At 43.2% G+C, this 26,187-nt stretch overlaps 2 protein-coding genes across 4 annotated transcripts in view; one reads left to right on the forward strand and one right to left on the reverse strand.

Annotated features, from left to right (window-relative positions):
* Positions 1–1,674: 1,674 nt before the first annotated feature.
* On the reverse strand, positions 1,675–3,183 carry LOC306939444 (F-box only protein 7-like; the record flags this gene model as incomplete). Its single annotated transcript, XM_079524032.1, has 1 exon — positions 1,675–3,183. The coding sequence occupies one exon, from the start codon at positions 3,181–3,183 to the stop codon at positions 1,675–1,677; it is 1,509 nt and encodes a 502-aa protein (XP_079380158.1).
* Positions 3,184–7,849: 4,666 nt separating this feature from the next.
* dennd1a (DENN/MADD domain containing 1A) overlaps positions 7,850–26,187 on the forward strand; it is a 36,857-nt gene continuing 18,519 nt past the window's right edge. For all 3 annotated transcript variants that reach the window (XR_013791980.1, XM_079525128.1, XM_079525129.1), the window contains exons 1-12: positions 7,850–8,019; positions 11,476–11,540; positions 14,477–14,523; positions 14,948–14,997; positions 15,422–15,541; positions 15,946–16,015; positions 17,032–17,112; positions 19,110–19,163; positions 20,127–20,237; positions 20,763–20,863; positions 22,255–22,300; positions 24,249–24,350. Coding sequence is in view for 2 of the 3 variants with exons in the window: in XM_079525128.1 (XP_079381254.1) it covers positions 8,003–8,019; positions 11,476–11,540; positions 14,477–14,523; positions 14,948–14,997; positions 15,422–15,541; positions 15,946–16,015; positions 17,032–17,112; positions 19,110–19,163; positions 20,127–20,237; positions 20,763–20,863; positions 22,255–22,300; positions 24,249–24,350 (864 nt within the window). In the remaining variant the exon portion in view is untranslated. The remainder of the gene's footprint in view (positions 8,020–11,475; positions 11,541–14,476; positions 14,524–14,947; positions 14,998–15,421; positions 15,542–15,945; positions 16,016–17,031; positions 17,113–19,109; positions 19,164–20,126; positions 20,238–20,762; positions 20,864–22,254; positions 22,301–24,248; positions 24,351–26,187) is intronic.

The following is a 26,187-nucleotide window of genomic DNA, read 5'->3' on the forward strand; positions in this document are numbered from 1 at the left end:
AGGTCAGATCAACATATGGAATGAATTCTGTATTGGCTACATATCGTGTCACAAGGCGTGACTGACTGACGGGAGATGCAGGTTTTCATAGTACACTGGCTGTGACCTATATGGTCACAAGACTCGCAACAATATTTGGATCCAAAATGTAGTGGAGTAGAAGTAAAAGTACTGGAAACTGGAAATACTCAAGTAATGTACAAATACCTAAAAATTGTACTTTGTACTAGTTACTTTACACCACTGGTTCCTGCATGCATAGTCTAAATAAGACGCATGATTAAAATTACATGCTGGACAATTTAACTGCAATAGCCTATACACTTTGTCCACAGACACTGGGCTGTATATAAATAAACCGGCAAGTCCACCAAGGACACATTGATGGCATACGGCAAACAAGTGATGCATTGATTGAATATCAATGCATTAATGGCACAAACAAATAACAAAGATATGTTGTATTGTCATAAATGGTTATAAGCGCTGTTGGCATTTGGAGGGTACATTGTGTGTGTGTGTGTGTGTGTGTGTGTGTGTGTGTGTGTGTGTGTGTGTGTGTGTGTGTGTGTGTGTGTGTGCGCGCGTGTGTGGGCGTGCGCGCGCGTTGGGCCTGACGTTAAACTGCTCCGTTGTAAAATGTAACTATACCAACGTTAATGTAGTGCAGTGGTTCCCAAACCTTTTCATGTCAAGGACCCCCAAATTGACACTAACTAGCCCAGCTGACCCCCATTTGAAAATATATGCCAAGGACCCCGTAAGAGAAGATTTTTACGGCTCTAGCAGTGATTCTCAACCCGTTTCATTTCAAGGACCCCCCGTTGGACATTTCTATCTCTGGGACGGGACACCCAATTTATGATCAATGTTAATTATTAATTTAACTCTGAGAGTGTACAAATCTGGTCCATTTGGTTCCATTTGTACACTCTCCGAGTTACCGACCCATAAGGGTCCATTTGGTTCCAAACTATCTGCGGACCCCCTGGAACTCCCTCAAGGACCCCCTAGGGGTTCCCGGACCCCACTTTGGGAACCACTGATGTAGTGGGTGCAGATTTAGGAATTTCAACCACTGGACTGTGTGCCCTAAGCACACACTCACAAGCTGGCCTACAAGAAGGCGACGCTCACGATGGAGTAACATATTGGCGTGCCTCCCACTCCCGTGAGCAGCTGCAGGCGTCAGATCTGGTCTTCTATAGCGCTGTGTCCATCCGTGAGTGAGTGGGATGGAGTGGAATCTTTGTTTCCTCTGGTGGTCCAGCCTGGGACATGTCCTCGGAGTCGGACTGCATGGCTGTTGGAAGGGGTTTCGAACGATGCCCAGTTGCCCACGCTACTCCTTGTGCCCATGGAGTGCTGGACATGTTGTATCATTCATGACTGAGGACATATGCCTTGAAGGCACGTTCACATCTGCTCGTGCCGATAGGCTGCATATTAAGTACAGTGAAGGTGGGGGCTGTTCTCAATGGCCTTAACAGAAGGTCAGTCATCATGTCAGGTTGTCAGTCAACTATGTTGTACCAACATCTTGACTAGCCGTCTATGACAGGGTGTGTGTGTGAAGTGTGATGTGTGTCATACCAGACGGATACAATATTCAATCAAAAACAGGATAACAGTGTGGCCAGACTACGATGTCATGATTCAGCAAGTAGTATGACTTCAGACATCTCCATATTTGATCTTCTTTTCCTTGTCGTGTCCATGCACCACATCGCCTCCTCTTCTGACCCTGCCTCTGTAATTTGTGGTCGTTGATCCGTGCTGTCCAGGAAAAGCACCCCCTGGTGGCTCTGCTTGGCATGTGAGCAGCCTGTTGGAGTTGTGCCTTCTTGGATATGGAGGGAAAGGGAAAGGCTCCGGGTTACGGAATGGGTAGTACGACCTTGGGTTACGGAAAGGGTCCGGGTTGGGAAACGGGATCGGCGCGACACGTGGACGGACACATGGACAAGCCCGGCGAGACGCATACTTGCGTTTGTAAAGATCCTTCCAGTCAGTGTCCCTGGACGATCCGTCTCGTTCACCGAAGTCCCGCCGGTAGAGGTGTCTCCACAGGGGGTTGTCCGCCGCGACGCAGCGGAAACGTCTGCTGACGGCGGACAGCGCGGCCAGGCTCTGGACGTCCAGGAGCCTCAGGATCGGGAGCAGAACCTCTGGGGGGAGTGCGTCCAGCCCGAACGCGGCCGGCAGTGCCATGGCGTCTCTGGCCGCGGCTATTAAAGGGAACACCAGCTGGTCTTTGAATGTCCGCGACAGCGTCCGCAGGTGAGTAAACGCCGCGGCTGCACTGGGGCCCGCCCACTCGGCGCTCACAAAGCCGGATGGACTCAGAGACAGTTTGCCCATCGGCGTAGTCGTGCCTGCCGTCTCAATCTTCAGGGTAGCGTTGATAATAAGCTTGGCCCCCATGGACACGGCGTTGAGCATGATGAGGCTGTCCTCGCACAGAGAATGAATGTAATTCAGTCTGTACGCTCCGCCGGCCTTCCTCCAGCCAGCGGGCATCGTCGTCGTCGTCTCACCGCCCGGCCTGCTGTCAGAAGGAGAACCGGGAGGAACGACGAAGCCCGACTCCAGCATCAGGAGATGCACGGCCACCATGAGGCAGTCGGCGGGGCCGCTGCTCTGGGCTCCGCGGTGCAGGACCTCCAGGGATTGGGGAGCCTTGCCCTCCTCTGCTTCCATGCACAGCACAGGCTCCCAGGTGGGGACTACTGCCGCTGGCGTCGGCCCCTCGGTTGTGCCCGCCAGTACGTCTTGTGTGTGTGCTGTCGATTGGCTGCTGCTGCTGCTACTAATAGGCTCACCAGATGAAGGTGCAGCGCGCGTTGTATTAGTCTGCCGGTGTTGTCGGGGTGGTGAATGGCTGCTACAAGTGCTGCTGCTGACAGAATAGGCCGGAGGGGAGGAGGAGGAGGTGGACAGGAGAACACAGATTAAGTCCCCGGAAACGATCCCGCAGGAGGACAAAGTTTGGAGGACGGCGTTGTCTGAAACCACCAGAGGCTCCCTGCCATTCAGGGACAGCGTGAACTCTGTGTCTGGACGGAGTCCGTGAGAAGGCAGAAGGATCTCCTGAACATGGAGTCTGAGGTCCACCAGCGTGGGTCCTTCCCCCGGCAGATCCACTCTGCTAATTTGTCTGTTGATCTGGATGCGTAACTTCATGCTTCCGCACGTCGCCGATCCTATTGATGAAAACAGCGTTGATTAAAAGTTTGGTAGAAATAGTCCCACACGCTCTCTCTATATATAGCTGCTTGTTGTATGATGTCATCAAATGTGACATCAGCCTTATTCATCTTACACATCTGGTCTAGATGCGTTATTGCCCATATATGGAGATCACCACACTGCTCCCCACAAGTTGTTGTCTCATCAGTATGACATCACCAGTTCTGATGTCAATCACAACACAGCACCGATTTGCTTGTGTCCCCTGGGGGCCATACGACCATATATGGGCTAAGCACACACTCGCTTAGTGTATATATATCGGTTGCATCGTCTGTCTGAGTCCCTTTTCTGCCCATATATGGAGATCCCTGATGTTATCAGTATATGGGCATAATGGGCCTGGCCATATGGGCATATGGGGGGTATCGTGATGGTGGAAAATCCCTGTGCAGTGGTCTGTGGAGAATATGTGGAGAATGTGGAGAACTGTGAAAAGTGCACTGACTAAGTATAATCAAATGTCAAGTGCGGGGAATTCTGCAGGTGTGGGCTGGGGTTGCCATGGCAATGAAATGGCTCAGTGAGTGAGAGCTTGGAAATTGAAATTGAAGTGTGGGGACTTAAGCTCATTAGGTCTACTGGCAGAGCCTGACCAGAGCCTTTTCTGGCGGTTCTCGACAACCATGTTTCCGACTGACTCAAGGCCGGGCACTGCACTCATGTGGTGGTGTCATCTAGGTCATCAGATTTTACTTGACACTCATAATCCTCCAAATACTGAGGTGGTTTCACTTTTCTTCTGGGATATGTTGCACTCTGGCCACTGTCACCTGCCTGAGCACTGACCAAATCATCCATCTCCCGTGCTTCTTGTTCCTGTATCTCACTGGTTTGGCCATCTTCACCTGCCTGAACATTTGCCAAATCACTCATTTCAACAACCACCTGTTTGGGTCTGAATCTCAATGACATTCCTTTGAATGAACTTTACCAATCTGTGCTTAGTTACCTTCCCAGTGTCGGGACAAAACACTAAATAGGCTGGGCTATTCTTATCATATCCCACAAATATCCCTTTTTCACATCGTGAATCCAACTTTTTCTTATTTTGTTTATATGCATAGCATGGGGACCCAAAAGTTCTCATTCTTGAAAGGTTTGGCCTCTTTCCTGTCAGCATGTAATATGGGGTCTGTCCTACACGCTTATTGAAACATCTATTTCGAATAACAGCAGCCGTCATTACCGCATATGTCCACAATTCCCTTGGTAATTTGCACTCAATCAGCATACATCTGGCCATCTCAAACAGCGTTCGCCAATTTCTTTCAGCTGTCCCATTCTGATGGGGTGAGTATGGAGCTGAGGTCTCATGTCTAATGGACTTTCCGCTTAACAATGCCTGAAAGTGACCAGAAGTATACTCAGTACCATTATCCGACCGAATACACTTAATTTTCCCATAAGGTGAAACATCGGCAATGTACTTCTCTGTAGCTTGGACTGTGTCACTCTTAGATTTCAAGAAATAAACAAAAGTAGCTCCTGAATAGTCGTCAGTAAATGCTAAAGCATATTTGAATCCGTCTTTAGCCGTTGGATCAATTGGTCCAGATAAATCAGTGTGTACAAGTTCTAATGCTGCTTTAGCTCTTTGGTCTGGTTCTCTATTTCAGCTCTGAGCAAATTTACCTTCTATACACACATCACATGACAACTTGGAAATATCAACCTTGCCTTTAATTTCCATACCATCAGTTACATTCTGCAGTTTTAACACATCTTCATAGTTGCAATGTCCCAGAATCTCATGCCACGTCTTGATGTCATAGCATCCATTACATTCATCAACATCAATACTCTCATCAACGGTGTTTACATAAAACAACCTGTCATGTACCTTAATGTCGAATGTCGTGCCGTCTCTCTGGATGAACTTGTTCTGACCCTCTTTGAAGATGAATGTGGCTCCATTTGATGTTGCTGCGTTGACTGAGAAAATGTCTTGGGGAAAGGATGGAACATACAGCGCCCTTTTCAGCATCGTTTCCACCTCTCGACCCTTGGTATCTCTCAGGTAAAACACTGCAGTACCTCTCTTCAGCGCTACGCCAGAGGCCCTCACTCCATCAGCCATCTCCAGAACATTCCTCCGTGGCTCGAAATTCTAATCGAAGTTTCGGAACTTCTTCACGTCGGTCACAATATGTGACGTAGCCCCGGTGTCGACCATCAGCCCTCTGCTCAGAGTATTACTCCGACAAAGTCTCTGCTTCGGTCTCCCGGCGCCGTCCGAGTCGCGGTTCACCTGGCCCACCTTGAAGGCGAACGCGTGCTCCTCTTCATCCTGCGTCACATTGATGTTGTCTTTCCGTCTTCTTCGTCTGCAGTTGGTATCATTATGTGTTGGACTTCTGCAAAGACTGCACCACTGTCTCTGTTCTTTCTGACCAGCAGCATCTCCGCACTCAAACGATTTGTGCCCTCTCTGGCCGCAGTTATAACAGGACAGTCTCACGTCGTTGTCCTTGCTTCTTAGTCTCATCACGCTGTCATCCCCGGAACTGCTACTGAACCTTTCAGTGATCTCGTAACTCCTCAGTTTGGACTTAAAGTCGGCGAAGGTGATCCTGTCATCACTTTGTGCGATGTGGATGGAAAATGGCTTATAAGATTCTGGCAGCCCCTTCAGAACCATTGCTGTTAGCAAGCCATCACTCAAAGTCTCTTCCGCATTTCTCAGTGCCGTGATAGCTGTTTCTGCTCGTATAATATATGCTGTCATTGTTTCATCTGCAGTTTTCCGGAGCGACGTCAGCTCTGTGTACAAACTGATCACCCTCGGTTTCCCCTTGCCCGCATAGTGATCTTTCAGAATCTGTAACGCCTTTCTTCCGTCATCCGCTGCCTCACGCATAACTAACGACAAACTCGTATCATCGAGCACTTGAACCAATTCAGCGTAAGCATTTTCATTTTTCTCGGCGTCCTCAGCGGCTTTTACCTCGGCTGCTGCGTCTCTTACTGCGGCCTCATCTCCATCGAGTATTTCTTCGTCGTCGATATCGGGCTCGTACAGTATGGTGTCTTTCAGCCCTTTCAGCCGGAGGTAACCGAGAAATTTCACCAACCATAATTCAAAGTTCCCTTCATCTCCGTCAAAGCGAATACGGTTCCATTGGTTGTTGCCTCTACCACTGGGCTCCATAACCTGTTGAACAAAGCTAGCGTATCGCGTCAGATTCAACAACAAGCAAAGCTAGCCGGAAGCATTACGGAGGGACAATAAGGAGACTCAGAGAGCAGATGTGGGTTTGCTTCCTTAGACCATGGCTGAGAGAAGCGAGTGTTTATTTTACTCATTATATACCCGTCAACACAATTGGCACATCCGGCATCCGGTTTCAGTATAAAAGCATATATAAATATACATACAGTGACAATGATATATTTATATACACAGACAATTAATGATCATTTTTAATACATCTCAACAGACTGTATTTCTTGTATATAGATAGAAGCTTTTACCATACTTCAAAATAATTTTTTTTTTTACCTCCAATAACTATAGGTACGTAGCACATAGCTAAACCTAATAATTCAATATTGAAACCGTTATTTCACAGAGGCTGAGATTTGAAAGTTCGTAGCGGTCGACATGCAGTTGTGCGCTCTGCTTGCGCACTAGTTATGCAACACGCAAGTAGGCACTCGATAGAGTGCAGTTCTAGTTATTTTACTGTTATGTTCTCCCTCCTCTTGAATTCATTCAATTGAACGGGGAATGAGGATTTCTGTGTGTTGGAATGTATTAAGATGATCATTAATTGCCTGTATATATATCATTGTATGTATATTTATATATATACCTTTATTGCCTGTATATCGTTGTGGGTATGTTTATATATATATACTTCTGTATTGAGAGCACGTGATACCTGATACCTGATACCGGTCACGTGATCATGTGATCTGCATATAAGGAAGTGAAAATAAACACACTGCTCTCTCGGCCATGGACTAAAGAGCAAAGGCATATTCTCTGTGTCAATTTGTTCATCCTCTGTAGAATGTATTCCGGCTAGCTCAGAACTACTGTTGATTTGACGCTATATGCGCTAGCTTGATTTAACACTGTTTTTGCACCATTTTGTCTTGTTATGACGTAATTATCATTATTTTGTGGGTTTGATATTCCATGTTAAATAACATTCACTGATGTTGATTATTTGTGTCATGTTCAACATTATCTGAATAAATAAACAAATAATTTATTTCACAGACCCTTTGGCATTACATATGGGCCGTATACATGTAAATGTCGGTGTGTGTATGACTGCATGTTTTGGCCAGAAGAAAGAAAGTGCATAACTTATGTAAGTCTGGGACAGGCCTTCAACTTTAGCTAGTAGCTAAGGATCTCCAAAAGATTTAAATCTCTGATGATAAGGGGTCAACTTTTTGAGAAAAACCCCAAAACATGCAGCGCGTAGGCAGTTAATCGAACCCCTCGACGTCATCTCGCATCACGTGACCCGTACTGTCTTGGCTGACTGGTATGTGTAGTTCGTAGCAGAGCGCAAGGCGGCGCCTGCAGATGGGGCTACAACTACAACTCCCCGCAGCAGCGTTTTGTGTCACGTGACGTGTCCATATCCGCCTGCAGCAGTGACAGCCAGCCAGCCAGTCAGTCAGACAGTCAGAGATAACATGTCGGTGTGAATTGGATGTTTCTACACGTTTTCTGGAGGTTAGTGGCGTCAACCGAAGGTCCAAACGCAGTCGGCGGGGACACAGACATGGGAAGATGGGTTCCCGCATCAAGTAAGAAGCGTTAACGTTCTCCCACTTAGCATTAAAACAGCCCCCATTGTTGTTTTCATGACAGCAGCGGGTCACAACAGGGCCGTGACTTGTTGTTACAATGCTATTATAGGTGTGCAAAATAAAGATATCTAGTATCTATCTATCTATCTATCTATCTATCTATCTATCTATCTATCTATCTATCTATCTTAAAAACACACGCACACACACACACACACACACACACACACACACACACACACACACACACACACACACACACACACACACACACACACACACACACACACACACACACACAGTAATACAGTGGTTTTCAACATTTTTGATACCATGACCCATTAGGCCTATTTATTCGGCATTTTGAGCCACGGACCACCATTTGATGACGTTTAGCCTCTCAGACCCAAAACCAAATATATTTTTGTCCACAATTCCATGCTGTATTGTATAGGTAAACGTTGATAAAATCCTTCTACATTTTATAATTGTCTAGACTTCTTGTAAATTAATGTACTAAATGTAGATGTAGAAAATATTCTGTAATACATGATTTGACATTGAAGGCATACTATTTCTACAAATGTGTGTGGCTCGTCTTGAGTCGCCTCATCATGAGCATAAACAAGAAGTTGAAGAGTACACTTAGGTCATATAGCTATGTGCAAGTTCAAATCATTACCGTATATTTTACATTATTTTTTTCAGGTAACTTTCCAAAATACATTTTTTGTTAATTAATTATTGAGGGATGCCAGGCTCGCCTATGCAAAGCTTTGTGTGTATGAGCACGGAATGTGCTTGTAGCACATAATGTGGTGATTTGATTCACTTCACACAATTGTGATGTTTTCTTTTAAAATATTATGGAAGAACAAAACAAAACAAAAATGGGCATATCTGGCCATTGAGGTGCCCAGAATGTTTAGGTGCAAAGTTAACTCTTCCTATGCTTTCTAAGTTGCAACTTTTTATTTTGTACAGAAAGATGTTAAACTCACCAACATTGCAGCTGTATGGAAAGCTTGAATTATCCTCTTTCTATCTGCAAATAGAAATTTCATAGAAATCCACCGTAGACATGTTATGAGCTACTTTCTGTCAAGAAATTGTGATTAAATTGTGATTGTTATTTGTCAGTGTTAGAGTTTGTGGAAGTGCTTGTTGGAAACCATGTATCACCTGTTTCGAAATTGCACACAATGCAGGAGTCAGCAGGATGTTGCAATATTGAAAACTCTTATTTCAGACATGTAAGGGTCTACTTAGAACCCCCTCAAGGAACCAGTTACCCTGAGGGTCCCTAGACCGCACTTTGAGAACCACTGCTTTTATCCATTTGTCGAAAAAGAGCCTGCAATAACTGAAGATGTATAATGTATGCATTATGCAGTCAGCTGACAGCTTAAACACATATGATACACGTTTTACTATATATATATATATATATACATACATGAGCAAAACTGAAGATGAACTAACTTAAATATTGTATGAACCCATTAAGAATGGGAAAGCATCTGTGTCATTTTAGATTTGAGCTAAAAAGTGTTTATTTTACACTTTGGCTATTCAAAACTATTGATTGATTAGGCAGAAATGCAAACAGCAACAGAGTACAGTTTTGTCTGAAAGGATAAAGTCCTTGCCGCCTTGTTTCCATTCGGTCATTTGGCCAACTGAAAGTTGGATTTTCGGGCCTGTTTTAACTTATTAAGACCAGGAATGCCTTAGCTTTTAACCACTTGAACCATTATTTTAAAACTTTAGTTATTGAAAAATAGCAGATATGATCTGCTATTTTGTGAAAATGTGTGCAAATCTTCCCTCCCCCTGGAACAACATACACATTACATATCATTTTTGGTGTCCTTGACATGAAATAGTTGTCCACCACTAATATAGAAACATCGTTTTTTAAGAAAACGGTCATGATTTAGAAGACATTTGTAGAATCTGGTCTCGGGTCTCAATGGGTTAATGAAAGCGAGTGATCCGCATGTTTTGAGGGATGGGATATACAAGTCGCTTGTATATGTTAATGTATATCTGCTATTTTGGAAAACTCGTGAAAATTGTGTGTGTGTGTGTGGGGCCAAATATAATTTTTTTATGGTCCTGGGCATATCGATACCCTGAAGAGGGCATTTTATTTGTCGAACAATTCACTAATGTGTGGGGCTGGCTACTATCTGACGTGGGGGAAGCAGTTCTCTTATTATTTTACGTGACAAAATGCTGTGTGCTTACTTGAGTAAGGAAATGACACTGTGTGCTTTGTGCACAATAAAGGTGGATGGGAACTTTGGCCTGGATTTCATAGGCCTGCACTTGCAAATTGCAATTTCACTTACTTAGGGTTAGGAATTTAGCGGAAGCTCCTAGTGCAAAGTCAGAGTAAATGGCATGAACCCGGCTAGTAAAGAAAAGGAAATAAAAAAACTCTACCATGTACTTCAGTTCAGGGGCGGGCTGGAAAGAAAGCCTGGGATTTAAAATTTCAGCGACTCTTACTGTATATTTGTAGTGAAAGGACATCAATCAGCTGATCAGTCAGTTTATCAAATAAATAAGAACTAAAGGACCCTAGTATGATAGTCTTTGTCTGTAATGTTTAGCCATAGATTACTTGTCATCACATTTCCTGATGGCATAAACGTGTTCAGAATAGATGCCCTGGCCCTCAGTCTTCGTTTGGTTCGAGCTGCTACATAGAAATATCCACATTCGCAGTGCACTCCAACCTGTATTATATACCATACATTGTGTTACAGTTGACAAACTTATTCATGTACGTATTTGCAATGTTTTGACCCTTCACGCTTGAAGAACTATACTAGAGAGTATGCAGATGCATGGGGGGGGGGGGGGAGGAGGAGTGTCCCACCCCTTCAAGACTGAGTGGCTAAACATTGAGCTGCGTTGGAGTGTTGGAGTTACTTTGGAAGCGCTCAGGTTGGAAATCACTCAACGGTCCTGCAGTGCGGCCCCCTGTTTCTAAATGTCACATAATGCAGGAGGCAGGAGCACGTATTGTAAACGAGTGCTTCCAAAATCCAACACCTGCACGGATATTATTTATTGACAGAAAGTAGCTCGTAACATGTCTACGGTGGATTTTTATGAAACAAACACTTGGCAGATAGAAAGAAGATGATTCCAGCTTTCGGCACACTTGCAATGCTGACGAGTTTAATGTTGTTTAACACAATCGGATACGTACTGTATGGGCTGTCAGGGCCAGAAAGTAGTTTTTGCCACTCAATACGCGTTCCCACTATCTTCCCGTTGTGATGATGTTGCGCACAAGTCGCGCATAGCCTCTATTGCTTTTATCAGCACTTTGGTCAGCTTCTGTTGTTTTAAATGTGCTACATAAATAAAGTTTGGTTTTGTTTGATTTGATTTATCGACTGACTTGTGTCCCCCTGTGTGTGTGTTTTTGTGTTTTAGGGAGAGCCCTGATTCTACCTTTGAGCTGTATTTGGAGGTTACTCACCCAGGAGCAGAAGGCTCTGGTAAGCCCTTCACAGTGGTGTAAAGTAAATAAGTACTGTACTTAACGTATATAGATATTAATCCCGACGATATGAATCGATTGAATAAAATAAATCGATTTTAGGCTAGTGAGTTATGGTGAGTGTGATATGAAATGTGAGTCTATGACGAGATGGAAGCAAAGTGGAAAAGGATTAGGCCTACTGATTCGGTGGCATTTCACATTGCAAAAGGGTGCAGGAAGAGTGGGCAGTGGGCACCTAAACATTGTGGGCACCTCAGTGTGAAATTGGCTTTTTTTCCCTCCAAAATGTAAAATAAATAAATAAGGAATTAATTTGTATAATGGTAATGGATGGACATATTGTAAAAGTTGTCACTTTAGTGGGTGGAAACGTTGCATTTTTGCCTTAATAAAGTAAGTCTTGTGGAGCTCTAGAAAGTATTGTGCGGATGTTTCTTCCTTTTCTTTGATGTTTGCCTTGCATGCCTGACATCCAGCACCTGGCCTGAAAACAGGCAATGAGATGTGCACAGTGCACACAATCATCTCTGTGCACAGACATATAAACACACACACACACACACGCGCGCAAACGCACCGTCGCACACGCACAGTCACACAGGCATGCACGCACGCACGCACACACACAGACACAAATGCACACAAATACACATGCACACACACACTCCATAGTAAACTATACCAGCCACAGTGTCAGGGCTACTAAATAAATCAAATGGAGTCTTGGAGTCTGACACCAGACAACTGCATTAGGTCTGACTGAGTTGGATATTCTAATCACATCTTAGTTTATTTTTGAGTGGTGCAACCACTACTGAAAATATTTGGAGTAGTAATACAGGAAGTTTGCTGGTTGTATATCACCCTTACACCAGGTTGCCTATTAGAGCACCAGGACCAGACCGGCTTGTGGTTTACATGGAATATGTATTGGGGATGGTGAATAAATGATGGAATATGATGATGGTTGAACTGAACAGGAAAAGAAACATAGTAACAATCAGTACCAAACAAAGGCATAAATAACTATAGGGCATAAACTAACTATAGGGCATAAACTAACTTGGCTAAACATCAAATAGACAGATACTACAAATCACAAACACCAGTAATAATTAAATAATCATAAGGATCATGGAACAGACAATCACAACATTACAGGAATGCATCAAATAAATAACATTACGGGATCTCAGTGCAGGAGAAGGTACAGTTCAGTGGACAGAGAAGAGACTTACTTATATTAACGCATCAAGGTGAACCGAACCAGGTTTCTACCTCTTCACCCTTCAACATTTATAAACCAAATGAGACTATGGGTGCGTTTGGAAATGCGCATCAGGAATGTGGTCAGCTTGTTGAGTGTGGTGGGCGGTGACGTCACAGAGTGTGTTCAGTGTGCCTTATTTACGAACGACCACAGCTGTGACGCAATCACACCGATTCACACTGGACAACCCCAGCTTTAGGGTAGGGTCGCTCAGTGCGGACACCCAGCACACCCGGTGCGCAGCGCACTGGATTTTCGAACGACAACGTACCGAGTGCACTGAATAAACGAACAACAAGAGAGCACACCAGTGCGTTCAGGGCGCATTTCCGAACGCACCCCAAATGTTTGCTCTGAGGGTTACACCTGGGCCTTTATAGTCCTACCACAGGTGTGGTGAATTAGTAGCCCCACCCATCACCAAATGAGGCAATCTCTTCCCACTCCACCCCACTCTCAGCCAGAGAGTGGTGGGGTTTTCTACAACTCTTATCGACAGCTTTGTGTGTCCCTGGGTCCCTGGCTGGCTGGCTACAGTATATTGTAATTGAACACAGGTGCTGCCAAATAACGAATTACATAATGCCAGTCGCGCATATGGCATGTCTAGGTCATATCAATTAGCAGAGCGGAGCTGCTTCTCACTCACAAGCACAATGACCAGCTCTTCTTAAAGTTTACTTTAAACCATAATATGACATTTGGAAATTCTATCTACCTGGACTGTGTGTGTGTGTGTGTGTGCGTGCGTGTGTGCGCGTTACATTTCATAGCACACTGCTGCAGATAAATATTCAACTGGTGATAATATGAGTATGTCGTAATTTCTTGTTTAACTGAAAGCTGAACTGAAAGCAACGATGGAGGTCTGAACCAAGACAGAGATTTCAAATAATTGCGATTAGGTGATTACGTAATAACTGTGACTGGCCCAGTTACCAGAACACACATTATTCTGTTTGAACTAAAGCCAAGAATAAAAATGCACCATAACTATTCTTAACCCATGAAGTCAAAGAGGAAGTGCTGAACAATGCAAGCGAAGCCCAGTCTTTCCCCTTGGCCTAACACGAGATGTGTGATGTGCTTGTTTCGCTTTAGAAACAAACACTCTATAGCAATGGTTACTAATCACAATATAGAGCTATCTACGTATTACTTATTTCAACAAAAAACAAAAAGGGTGGCACCAATATGGAAGTTCTTGGCCGATACCGATGTTTAAAATATCAATTTAAGATAATGATATTTGTTTATTTAGCTTTTGGTGTTATTTCCCCATTTTGTGCCAGCCAGGGAAACAAATACATCTTCATTATAATAACTTTTCAGAATCTACAGCTTGGTAGGTTGCAGATAACCAACATAGCCAACGCAAAATTGATGCTTATCAACAACAGATAAATATTGGCTAATGTCATCAGTTGAAGTAAGCTTTATTTGCCGACCCAATTTAAATAATGCATTGGAGGATTTAGTCCAAAAAGCCCTGCCACCCCACTCCAACTCACACACCTTTAAAAAGCGAAATAATATATTTACGAAAATTAGAAAGCAGAGAAACTGATGTTTCTGGTTTAATTGATCATAACACCTGTATATTAACTAGTAATGACGTGCAGCATCAGTGAAGTATGTGATTGGTTGTCATTTATTTGCAGGTCCTCCGGAGGTGCGGAGGCAGTACCCAGAAGACTACAGTGACCAGGTTTGCTTATACACACCCGTGTTGATTTTTACAGCACATTTTGAAGTCGTTAGTCATAGTCTTTGAATACAATTCTGCTCAGTTTTAGTCATATTTTAGTCACCTGAAATGTTAGTCTAGTCTGCAGTTAATGTCTACTGTTAAGTGTATGTTAACTAATGTTAACTAATGTTTACTGTATAGTCTAATTTTAATGTTTCACTGTTCTACTGTTTATTCTACTAATGTCATAGGACTTTAGTGGACTAAATCTACAGTTGATTTGATGGCGTCCTAATGGCAGATTTTACACTTCTATATTGCTGTTCAGCCTTCGAACGTGTTGGATGACAAATCTTAGCTCACCTTGTTCCTGTTTGGCTGTGTTCCTTAATTAAATCATGTCATCGTTTCTCTTTCCTTATTTATTTGTTTTGATCCACAGGAAACCCTTCAGACTGTGCCCAAATTCTGTTTTCCTTTCATCATGGACAGGTAGTACGCACGCACGCGGCATGCATGCACAGACAGTCAGACACACACATGACAGTGGGGAGGCGATATGTTTTTTCCTAGGACGGCAGCATTAACTCATTTCCTGACAGAATTGTTTCAGACTTGTAGTCTATTCCCTTCTGAGGAAATTTTCTTTTTTCTTCTTAAAATTTGCTCAATACAACGTACGTACTTAGTATTGATTATTTAGATTACAAAACGATTCGATACCGATTATTTGCATTGCAAAACGATAAGATACAAAGTCAATGTTGCTGTTTACATTTCGATATACTTCGATTCTTGAAATTAAAACTGATTTTTTGATGTAGTTTCTATATCGTTACACCCCTACTTTGCAGGCTTTTCAGTTTAGGAAATGGAAGGTGATTTCACTCGTCTCTGTGTGTCTCTCTCCCTCCAGCCTGACGGTCAGTCAAGTGGGACAAAACTTTACGTTTGTGCTGACGGACATCGAGAGCAAGCAGAGATTTGGATTCTGTCGCCTTTCCTCGGGAGCCCAGAACTGCTACTGCATCCTCAGGTGAGTTTGTGCACATGCGTGCGTACGTGCGTGTGTTAAAATATGCCCTTTGCTTTGTGTTCTTTCTGTATATAAGTCAAATGTAGATTTTTATGTTAGACATTTCTGAGGGAAATTAATATCTTGATTCTCAGATTAAAAAAATATGATAATAAAAATACCACTTATTATTGTAACCGGTTAATTGATTGATAATGTTATCAATTCATGAATTAATCGATAATTTGCATTCCTAATCACTACAGTATTTCCAACAAATTATGAAATACTGTAGTGATTGTTACATAATTCTACCATGTAACAATGTAAAATTGTTAGGGTGTATTGTGGGATAAACCCAGTTAGTAATTATCAAATTGTAAGAAGTTAACAAATAAATCTTATGTTTATTTATTTATTCTCAGCTACCTGCCTTGGTTTGAAGTTTTCTACAAGCTGCTTAACATTTTGGCAGATTACACTATCAAAGGCCAGGTCAGTATCAATTTATTTAATCAAACTAGCGTTGAAACCACTGCATCCATGGAGCAGTGCTCTGCTGGCCAGGTGTAGCTAATCAGTGCTGATTACACCTCAGTAATGGCTGTGCCCAGGAAACTCCCCCTTGTCAGGTGAAAAGAAGCGGCTTGGACTCCTCATGCATAGAAGGAAGCATGAGGTCAGTTGGCAGAGGAAGTGTAGTGCCCAGGTTTATATTAGATAATTGACACTGTGTAAAAAAATGGGTTCCAAAGTCGTGGGATAAAAATGTACAAAAACAATGGGCCCCGCACATTAATGTTTGAAGCCAATTAGAGGCAAACCGTATGGAATATCAAATCCTTGTTTGAACGTTCATTTTTCATTGATGTCTGTTGATTAATTTGTACATACCGTAAATCCTCCTTTCCAATAATTACCGGGCCTCTATTAATTACCGGGGGGTGGCGTTGAATTAAGCATATTCTTTTTTTCTATTTCAGTGGTCGCATCTGATATGCATCGCTGCCTCCGTTTGACTTATATGGAATATACTGTTCGCACACAACACAACACTGGCCTACACAACGAAAATAAAAATAAATCGTGGTTACTAAACGGAGATGCAAGTTTGGTGTCGGTTCAAAGAGGAGCGAGTGTTCGGGAGAGAAAGACAAAGCACTTGGCTGTTGGAGGAGGGAGAAAGAAAGTTTTGCGAGGAGTGGCAGTGGCAGTTCAGAATCACTGGGCCCCGTCATTGTATTGGCCCGGTAACATTTGTCAATAATTGACCCCCGTGAATAAATGGGTGAAATACTAAACACCCCAAATCTGGGCCTATTCCATTCTATGTGTAATTAAGTGCATATATTACAAACGTTTGTACTATAAACTAGCTACAAGAAAGCAACTGTTCAATATTAGTTTGTTATTAAAATAGTTATATCATGGCCATTGCAACAATTACTACATTACTACAGTGTGTGTGTAACTGGCCATTGTGTGGTCCTTGCTTTCTGTGAACTTTTCAGCAAAGTGAATGGGAAGAGCTACTGGTCTCTCTCCACACACTGCCAATCCCTGACGCTGGGACCCCCGTTCATCTCAGCACGGTGAGTCTTAACCACTTTACACCTGCCGTCCCTGTTTACAGCAGGTAGTTTGCGGTAAATGGTAAATTTATATAGCACCTTTATCCAAGGGGCTTTACATACTTGTGCATTATGTTCAGCCATTCACACACACATTCACACACACTTATGGCAGAGGAAACCATGCAAGGCACCAACCGGTTCATGGGAGCAATTAGGGGTACTTCAGAGTCTTGCTCAAGGACACTTCGACACTAACTCTGGGGGAGCCCGGATTCGAACTGGGAACCTTGCGGTTCCATCTGGCCACTCTACCACTGAGCCACCGCCACGTTGCCAGACTGTTGCCTCCTGCAATTTTCAAATGCTTCCGTCAAATGCTTGGTTTGAGGTAGGTTGTCGGTCTAATGACTGTCGGACCAATAATAGTGTTGGAAACTAAAGCCTGTAACCAGAGGGAATGCTGAGGTGGAGCGCCACACCTACCATCAGCTCCCAGTGCTTACCGCACGACTTGCTGCACCCAAGCCGTGCTCCTCATACGCTGAGTTGGCGGCGACTGAGCTACCCTGACACAAGTAAATCAATCAGTTTTTATTATGGATCTTTAGAAAGCACTTTGTTTATTAGTCACACAGTGCGGGGAATTGGAATCGAGGTGCATTGGTAATCGATTTATAATCAAATCGTAGCCCTTTGAATCGGAATCGAATCGCCTCTCAAGCATCTAATAAGTAATACTTATTGTCATGGACATTTCAGTGTGTGTGGCATGGAGGGAGTTTGGAAAACAGTCGTGTCAGTTGAAAAGCTTGGGAACGCTGTTTTTGAATTAAGCAATATTACATGAGAGGGTTAGCTCCTTTCAGTACCCTCGGTTACCTTTTTCTGTATTTTGGACGGCGGTACCCTAGGGCAGGGGTTCTCAACGTTTTTGGCCGGGGACCCCCGGAAATGCTTTGGCAATGTCTCGGGACCCCCGCCCCGCCCCCTCCCGACCCCCAATATAAATTGACTGCTACAATAACCTTAAACCATTTTGGGCGGGAACCCCTTTTGGTGTTTTAAGCATTGTTATAATTTAGCTATTGAAAAATAGCAGATCTACAAGTTCATAGCGCGCCACCGAGTGGCGCGCTATGAACTTGTAGGTCTGCTATTTTTTAGGTCTGCTATTTTTTTTTTTTTTTGGAAAATAATTTGGGGACCCCCTAAAATAATTTGGCGACCCCCCGAGGGGTCGCGACCCACGGGTTGAGAACCCCTGCCCTAGGGGCCCTTGAAAGTTCATCCACTCTCCATAGGACGCATCTGTACCACTGCCTGGTCACGAACACATCTAGCGTTGCTCGAGTGTTGATGAGATGTTTTAAAGATGCATAAAGTAGCAGTAGAAGACAGCGGAAATTTTGTGCGAAGCTGCGTTAATTGGCGTTGCCGTTAAGTATTTGTAATCTATTTTTGAAATTTTGGCTTCTCTAAAATGTTCTCTTCCTCACTTCCCATGTCCCGCCTCCTGCACCGCGAGTGGCTTTCAGAGAAGCCAGAACTTGTACAATAGAATAAAAATACTTAACGGCAACGCAGATTAACGCCGCTTCGCACAAGTTTCTGCGGTCTACGGTTGTATTTCTACTGCTACTTTATGCATCTTTGAAACATCTCATCAACACTCAAGCAACGCTAGATGTGTCCATGAGCAGACCGTGGTACAGTTGCATCCTATGGAGAGTGGATTAACTTTCGACGGACCCTAGGATACCGCCGTCCAAAATACAGAAATGGTAACCAAGGGGAGAGCTAACGAGAGAATGTGCTTTACTGTCATTTAAGGCACACCTGCGTTCTCCATTTTATATCGATAAAAAAGACCTTAAGAAGACGTTCCCACATGTCCCAAGAACCCTGTGGTTTTATTTGATAAGACGTGTGTGGACGTCCTGACATCATAAGCGTTAATGTTTTCCCCAACGCACACTTTAAAATACATGAACGTCACTGTGCCTGTTCCCTTGCAGTATACCTGTTTCACTGTGCCTAACATCAGAGAACTGCCCAGCATTCCCGAAAATGTGAGTATAGTCGTCTGTGTCTGTCCCTCTTTGTGTCATTAACATGAACCCTAGCATCCCTATATTGGGGCGAACATTTGGCAATGACAGCTGATCTACAAGCTCACAACACGGCACGTTGAGCTCAGAACACGGCACGTTGTGAGCTTGTACATCAGATATTTTTGACAATCATATCTAGTGTGGAACGAAAACAGGAGGGGGCCTAGTATAGAGCCCTGGGGGACACCGGTCAACTAAGGATAATATGGTTCAAGTGGGTTAAAGGAGCACTTCAATTGGTCCTCGCAAATTTTACTAGGTGGTTACTGGGGTTAGACAATAACAATGTGTCTGCATCGGCAGGCGTAAGCTAAACCATACTGGAAACTTGCATTGCAATATTGCTATCGTATCAATCAATTTGACCATGCATGTATTAAAGGTAGGGTAAGTGATATTTTTTGGTACCAAAAGTATTTTGTTAAAAGGTTAAATCACTATATTCTATTCAGTAATCATTGCTATAGATAGTGTTTGCTCAGTAATGGGGGTCCCCCTGTCTCTCCAGCTCTTTAATAAATACATTTCAGCCAATCACGTAACCATTTATCAGCTTAATTTGTATAGTGTTCTGGTTCCAATTGTGTCTGCTCATTTATTTGTGTCCTGTTCCACTCGTTTAATCTGTATCCTGAGTCCTGACTGTGTTCTCTATAAAATAAAATTGGTATCCCGACCTGAAAATGCATTTAATACAAAGCTGGAGAAACATGGAGACTCCTGTTATTGAAAAAACACTCTATACCAATGAGAACTATCACAATATAGAGCTTTATAACACTTACTTTAACCAAATAAAATCACTTGCCCTACCTTTTAAATATTATCAGCCAAAATTTCAGCTGATTTATCACTGGACGTGGTCTACTGTCAGGTCGCATCTAACGTGTCTCCTCTTGTTGTGTGTCTGTTCCCTTGCAGAGAAACCTAACAGAGTATTTTGTAGCGGTAGATGTCAATAACATGCTCCATCTGTACGCTAGTATGCTTTTTGAGCGTCGAATCCTCATCTGCTGTAGCAAACTAAGCACTGTAAGTAGAAGACACACATCCTTTTGTCTGTTTCTACTGCTGTTGTTCCCTCCGTTCCCTTTCTCTTCACTTCTCGCTCTGTGTTGTGTGTTCATTCTATCCCTCTCCCTGCGTTCTTTAAACTTCACCCCTCGTGTCAACCACGAGGTCTCTGATGAGAAGTTTCATTGCATTTTTTGTGTGCCTTATAACAGTTAGTTCAGGGGTCTTCAACAGTAGGTCCGGGACCCGTGTCTGTGTGTTTTTTCCCCGTTTTTTTTTAACATTAGCCAAAAATAACAGATCAACAAGCTCACAATGTTGGTTTAATTAAGGCTAAGTGGTTAACTGTCTGAGAATACACATTAACATGAATCCAACACAACGCTACACAAGTTGTAGCGTTGGATCTATTGCTTCATCTCCCTCTCATCTAAGGGGTCCTTGGCCTGCTAAACGTTGAAAGACCCCGGAATGAGTTAGTTCATCAGTGTTTAGCTGCTCTGCACATACCTGGCTGTATACGATCTTCCTGTCTCTACACAGTTAACGGCGTGTGTCCACGGATCAGCAGCCATGTTGTATCCCATGTTCTGGCAACATGTGTACATCCCTGTCCTACCGCAGCATCTCGTAGATTACTGCTGGTGAGTGTTTTACAAAGATGCCATGTCACAGCTTGTCTTCTTTGAGCTTGTGGATGATCGGCTGTTCTAGCTATTTCCTTCTTTTTTTGTTTTTGGACATGCCTGCAAATGTTCGCCTACAATGACTATACTATGAATATTTGAATATTGTTAAAACAAGTAGTGCTGCACAATAAATAAATAAAAGATCTAGCGATCTAGATTCAGACCTATGCAATCTCATTTATACATTTTAGCAAGATTCCTGCAGCACTAGTTGGCTGTCGTGTTCATTTTAGTTACTCTTATGTTTTTGCTACAAGAGAGAGACCTTTGGTGTCTGTTTAAAGCCACAGTAGTTGGCTCCAGGTGCTACAATTTGAATGTGTTCAGCAACTACAGACTAAAGACAATAAATATTAATATTTTCATGGAAAAAATTTGAATCTTGTGAGAATCGTGATCTCAATTCTTGTGGTGGAAAATCGAGATTCACATTTGAGCATGAATTGTGCAGCACTAGTAAAAAGTGAAACTTGTATATGTTATATGTTTTATATGAATCACGGCACATAACTTAATTTTTTTTAATTATTAATCTGGATGATTACAATGATTACGGCAACTGAAAATCCAAAATCCAGTACCATAAAAGTGAATTCCTTAAATCACAAAATCACAATAATACATTTAAAAAAATAACTAAAAATATTTTCCTGGATTAATTTGTGTCATACATTCTGCAACACAGAGCAGAACGTGCGCTACGCAGCTCATCTGTGAGTACTCTGTCAGGGTGGGCGGAGCAGCCAAGCAGGAGGGGACTGACACACCAGAGCATAAGAGCGGAGTGGAGCGCTCTTCGCTCCAGACGGCTTTTATTCCGATCCGCATTCGCTCCTGTTGATTCCCCCCCCATGACGCATTTTAAAACCCGCTCTGCGCTCAATTAAAAACCACTCCACTCCGCTCCCACTCCACTCCACTCAACTCCACTTATATATCGTCTGTGACACTCATGGTTTATCTGAACACCACGGTGATGTTAGCATTAAGTAAGCACCGGATTCAGTACGGGTCTAGGGACCCGGACGGACCGGGTCTTAATACATTTGAATTGTGCTCTGTGAACATTTTTTATTCGGCTAAAATGTTGTTGTTGTTTGGTTTTTTTTTTACGTTTTCTTGAGTGTGAATTTTAGGGCAAAACTAGTCTCTTTTTTGTTAATGCTGCTTGTTTTCTGTACAAGGCATTATGGATGGAAATCAGCATTCTTGCGAAATCCGCTGTATTTACACAGGCATTTTATGGGTGGTGGTCATGAATATGCACTGTCCCGTCTAAACAAACACATAACTATACATATTTAACTTCATAATTATTTATGAATGAATGTGTGTGTGTTTTTCAGTGCTCCGATGCCCTACCTTATTGGAGTGCATTCCAGCCTAATGGAGGTATGTGTCTTTGATTTTCAACGTGCGACACAGGTGTGAAATGCTATCGCTTGTTTTCTCTCTCGGGTCAATCCATCATCTCTTCATTTCTTTGCACGTCGCCTCGACAATGCTGCAGTGTTGATTTTGTCGACTAAAACTAAGACGAAAAATGTTAGCCAACTACCTTTTTTCACTGACTTTAATAAAAACTAAGCTATGATGACTAAAACTAAGACAATTTTGTCAACAAATACAAACTAGACTAAAATATTAGGCAGGGACTAGTGGAGAAGAGATCCAGTAGAAGTAAAAGACAAGCCATTTTATGTTAGGTTGTGCTTGGAAAATAGCAGATCTGCAAGCTACACGCTGTGACACGTTGTGAGCTTGTAGATCTGCTATTTTCAGCATGCAACCAAGTGTAACATCGGCCATTACAACTCCATCAAGGCACCGCCAAAATACATTTTTGTCGACTAAATCAACTGTAGATGTCTACTAAAATCTTATGTTATTTAGTCAACTAAAGCTAGACCAACAATAAAACATTTCAGATGACTAGAATGTGACTAAAACTAAATGAAATGTTGCCGTCAAAAGGGTGTTCCACCCTTTTCATATCAAGGTCCATTATTTATTGGGCATTTGAGCCACGGACCACCATTTCATGCCTCTCAGACCCTCTCAGACCCAAAACTTTAGCCTCTCAGACCCAAAACTTTGTTATCGTTGAGTTCACAGCTCATAACTAAAGCGTCGCTGCCTTGCGGTTATAATATTAACGTTTTGGGTGACTTGTGAAAAGATTAGTCAGGGGTCGTTAATTTGGGGTCTTCAAAAGTAAACGCAGTAAATGAGTTTGGGAACAGATTAAACAGAGATCATCTCCCTTATGATGTGTTCACAGTTCACACGGGCAAATGTAAAAGATGCAGTCTACCATTCATTATCAAAGGAAGCCAGTGGCATGACGTTGCAAAGACGCAACGATGCATGTACAGTTGGGTGCCACCGATATTGTCCCTTTATCATTTGACCCATTTAGGCCTGACCTCAAAATTTAAAAAAATCCTTCTAAATCCTCCAGTTTTCTGAAATAAATATTTTCACGATTTTTAAAAAATAGCAGACCTACAAGCTCGTAGCGCGCCACTCGGTGGCGCGCTATGAGCTTGTAGATCTGCTATTTTTCAATAGCTAAATTATAACATAATAAAACACCAAAAGGGGTTCCCGCCCAAAATGGGTTAACTGTCCTTTTGCGCAGATCACGCAAACCTCAGCAAAAAGAAAAGGACAATATCGAATCGATGGCCTCCAACTGTAGCTGCTCCAAATCAACTCACAACGCGCCTTTGCGTCTGCCCGTGTGAACGCACCGTTAGAGTGCTGAAGAAAAACAGAGAAAGTGTCCTCTTTCTTGGTAGAAATAGTAAAGAAGTGTGCAGCAGAAGTTTTCAGCTAAAATGTAGGATGCTTAAAGGAGCATTCAGTGATTTGAGTGATTTGGAAAACCACCCAGTCCGCCCCGGTAACAAAATGTGCACATGCACGCTCTACAGTAGGGGGAAGTGCAACAGGCCAACAGCATGTGCACCAAGGCCCGCCCCCACTCGATCATGATTGGAGGAAGGCCCCTCTCATCCTGATTGGATGAAGGCTTTGCCACCTGCCACCAAAACTGAAACTAGGGTTTTTTGACCCCAGGGGCTCACTGGGAACAGGGAGGAACTCCTTATATGGTCAGCACACTCTATAGTAGGGAGGATTATCCAGAAAAAAAGGGGAAAAAAGTGATATTTAGATTAAGTCAAATCACTGAATATACCTTTAATAAATGCAAAGGATGAATTTCAGGTACATGAAAATGTAGCTGACATAAGAAAAAAAGAAACTAAAGGGGACCCGGTTACTAAATGTTATTAACATTCAGTGTGTGCTCATGTGCTCGACTGCTGGTGTACAGAAGGTGAGAGGGATGGCTCTGGATGATGTGGTGGTCCTCAACGTAGACACCAACACACTGGAGACCCCCTTTGAAGACCTCCAGACGCTGCCCAGCGACGTGGTATGATCATGATGCTTGTGAAATGACTGTCCGTTGCCATACTATTGTTTGTGTGTGTGTGTGTGCGCGCAGTGCTGTAGCCTATGGGTTTTTTCAGAAGGTATACCATAATTATTCCGTGCGTGACATGCACACGTATTAGGCTATACGCTACACCCTGCACGACATGCATACTTGTAGGACTGTCTATTATGCTCACGTGTGATCAATGGATGAAATGGTTAGCAGACAGTATATGGTGTACTACGCACGTATGTGTGCATGTGCGCGTGCACGCTGTGATAACACAGAGGGTGTCTCTGTATTAAGGTGCATTCAAACCTGAACATATACATTTGTTTCCAGTCGCTTCAATCACTTCAATTTGGTCGTGCAGGTCAGCGTTGGTAAAACAAAGTTCCTTCGCTTGTGTCATGTGCCGATCGGCTGTAGACAGTCATTTATCTTTGGGAAAGTAACCAAATGGACCCGCTCGTTCACCCAAGACGGCTCAGTTCAATATATTTAGCATAATTCCTGCTACTCTATCATTTATGAGCAGCAAAACTAGTTCCTATGTCTTTGCAAAGGGTTTGTATATTGTTTTTTCCACCATTGCTGAGTCCCGGCGGTCAGTTCAGTTGGAACTGGATGAATAAAACAATTTTTTTAAAACATTTCCGGGGTTTTCCGGACAACATCAACGCGGATTGGCTGTCAGGACGCGATGCGTGGAGTCTGGGGGACGCGAAGGTCACTTCAGTTGGATTTTCCTACCGGGCAAAGATTCCAGGCGCTTCGCTTCGATCGCGTTGTCCCGTTCGTGCCTTAAAGGGGAAAACCACCCATTTTCAACATTTTACTATGTCATTAATATACCTTAGAGCTGTTGTGTGGAAATAATAAAAAGTCCCCCCATTCTGTGTTTACTAGAACTGTAATTATGAAAGAAATCTTGATGATGTCATCAAGATGTGTTTCACCATGTTAATGATTTTTTTTCAGACCTCTAGTTCTAGGAAACAGAATGGGGGGACTTTTTTGTTATTTCCACACAACAGCTCTAAGGTATATTAATGACATAGTAAAATGTTGAAAATGAGTGGAATGCCCCTTTAATACCAGTAAGACGCCCTGAGGGTGAGAAGCGACCTCGCCCTACAGAGCGAAGTCGCATGCATGTATCCGCCTGGGTGACGGCAGACTGGGGTCAGATCAACATATGGACTGAATTCTGTACTGGCCATGTATGGAGCGTGTCTTGGGAGTGTACAGGGTTTGATGAGGTCAGATAAGCATAATGGAATGTCAGAACAAGTCAGCTCCATATATGGAGATCTAAGGGTGGCAGCGGGGGCAGTGTCTTGAGTGTACAGGGTTTGATGAGGGCCCAGGTAGGGCCGGGCCTTAATTTTTGGGCCTGTTGAGAACGCTAGTTTTCACCAGCTGCCAGGCGTGGCTGCACTAATAGCTTTGGGGCGGGCCCGTCTAGAGTTTGAATGGACAGTTATCAGTAAAAAAGGAAACATCGAAGAGGAAAGACGAATGGGGAAGGATCAACCTATGGAATGTCATAACAGGTCAGCTTCATAATGGAGATCTGAGGGTTTGAGGTTTGAGGTCAGATGTAGAGTTGCTGGCCAATATTGATGACACCAGGGATCTCCAATTCTCCATATACGGGCATTCCCATATATGGGCTTAATGTTGATGACACCAGGGATCTCCATCCTTGATGATGTCACGTGATGTCACGAGGCATGACCATATATGGAGGCGTGGGGTGGGTGATGGACTGACGGGAAATGCACGTTTTCATAGTAAATGCGACCTGTGGTCGCAAATACACATAAATAAA

The sequence above is a fragment of the Electrona antarctica genome, assembly GCF_951216825.1.
Source record: "Electrona antarctica genome assembly, chromosome: 16".
Classification (NCBI taxonomy): Eukaryota; Metazoa; Chordata; class Actinopteri; order Myctophiformes; family Myctophidae; genus Electrona; species Electrona antarctica.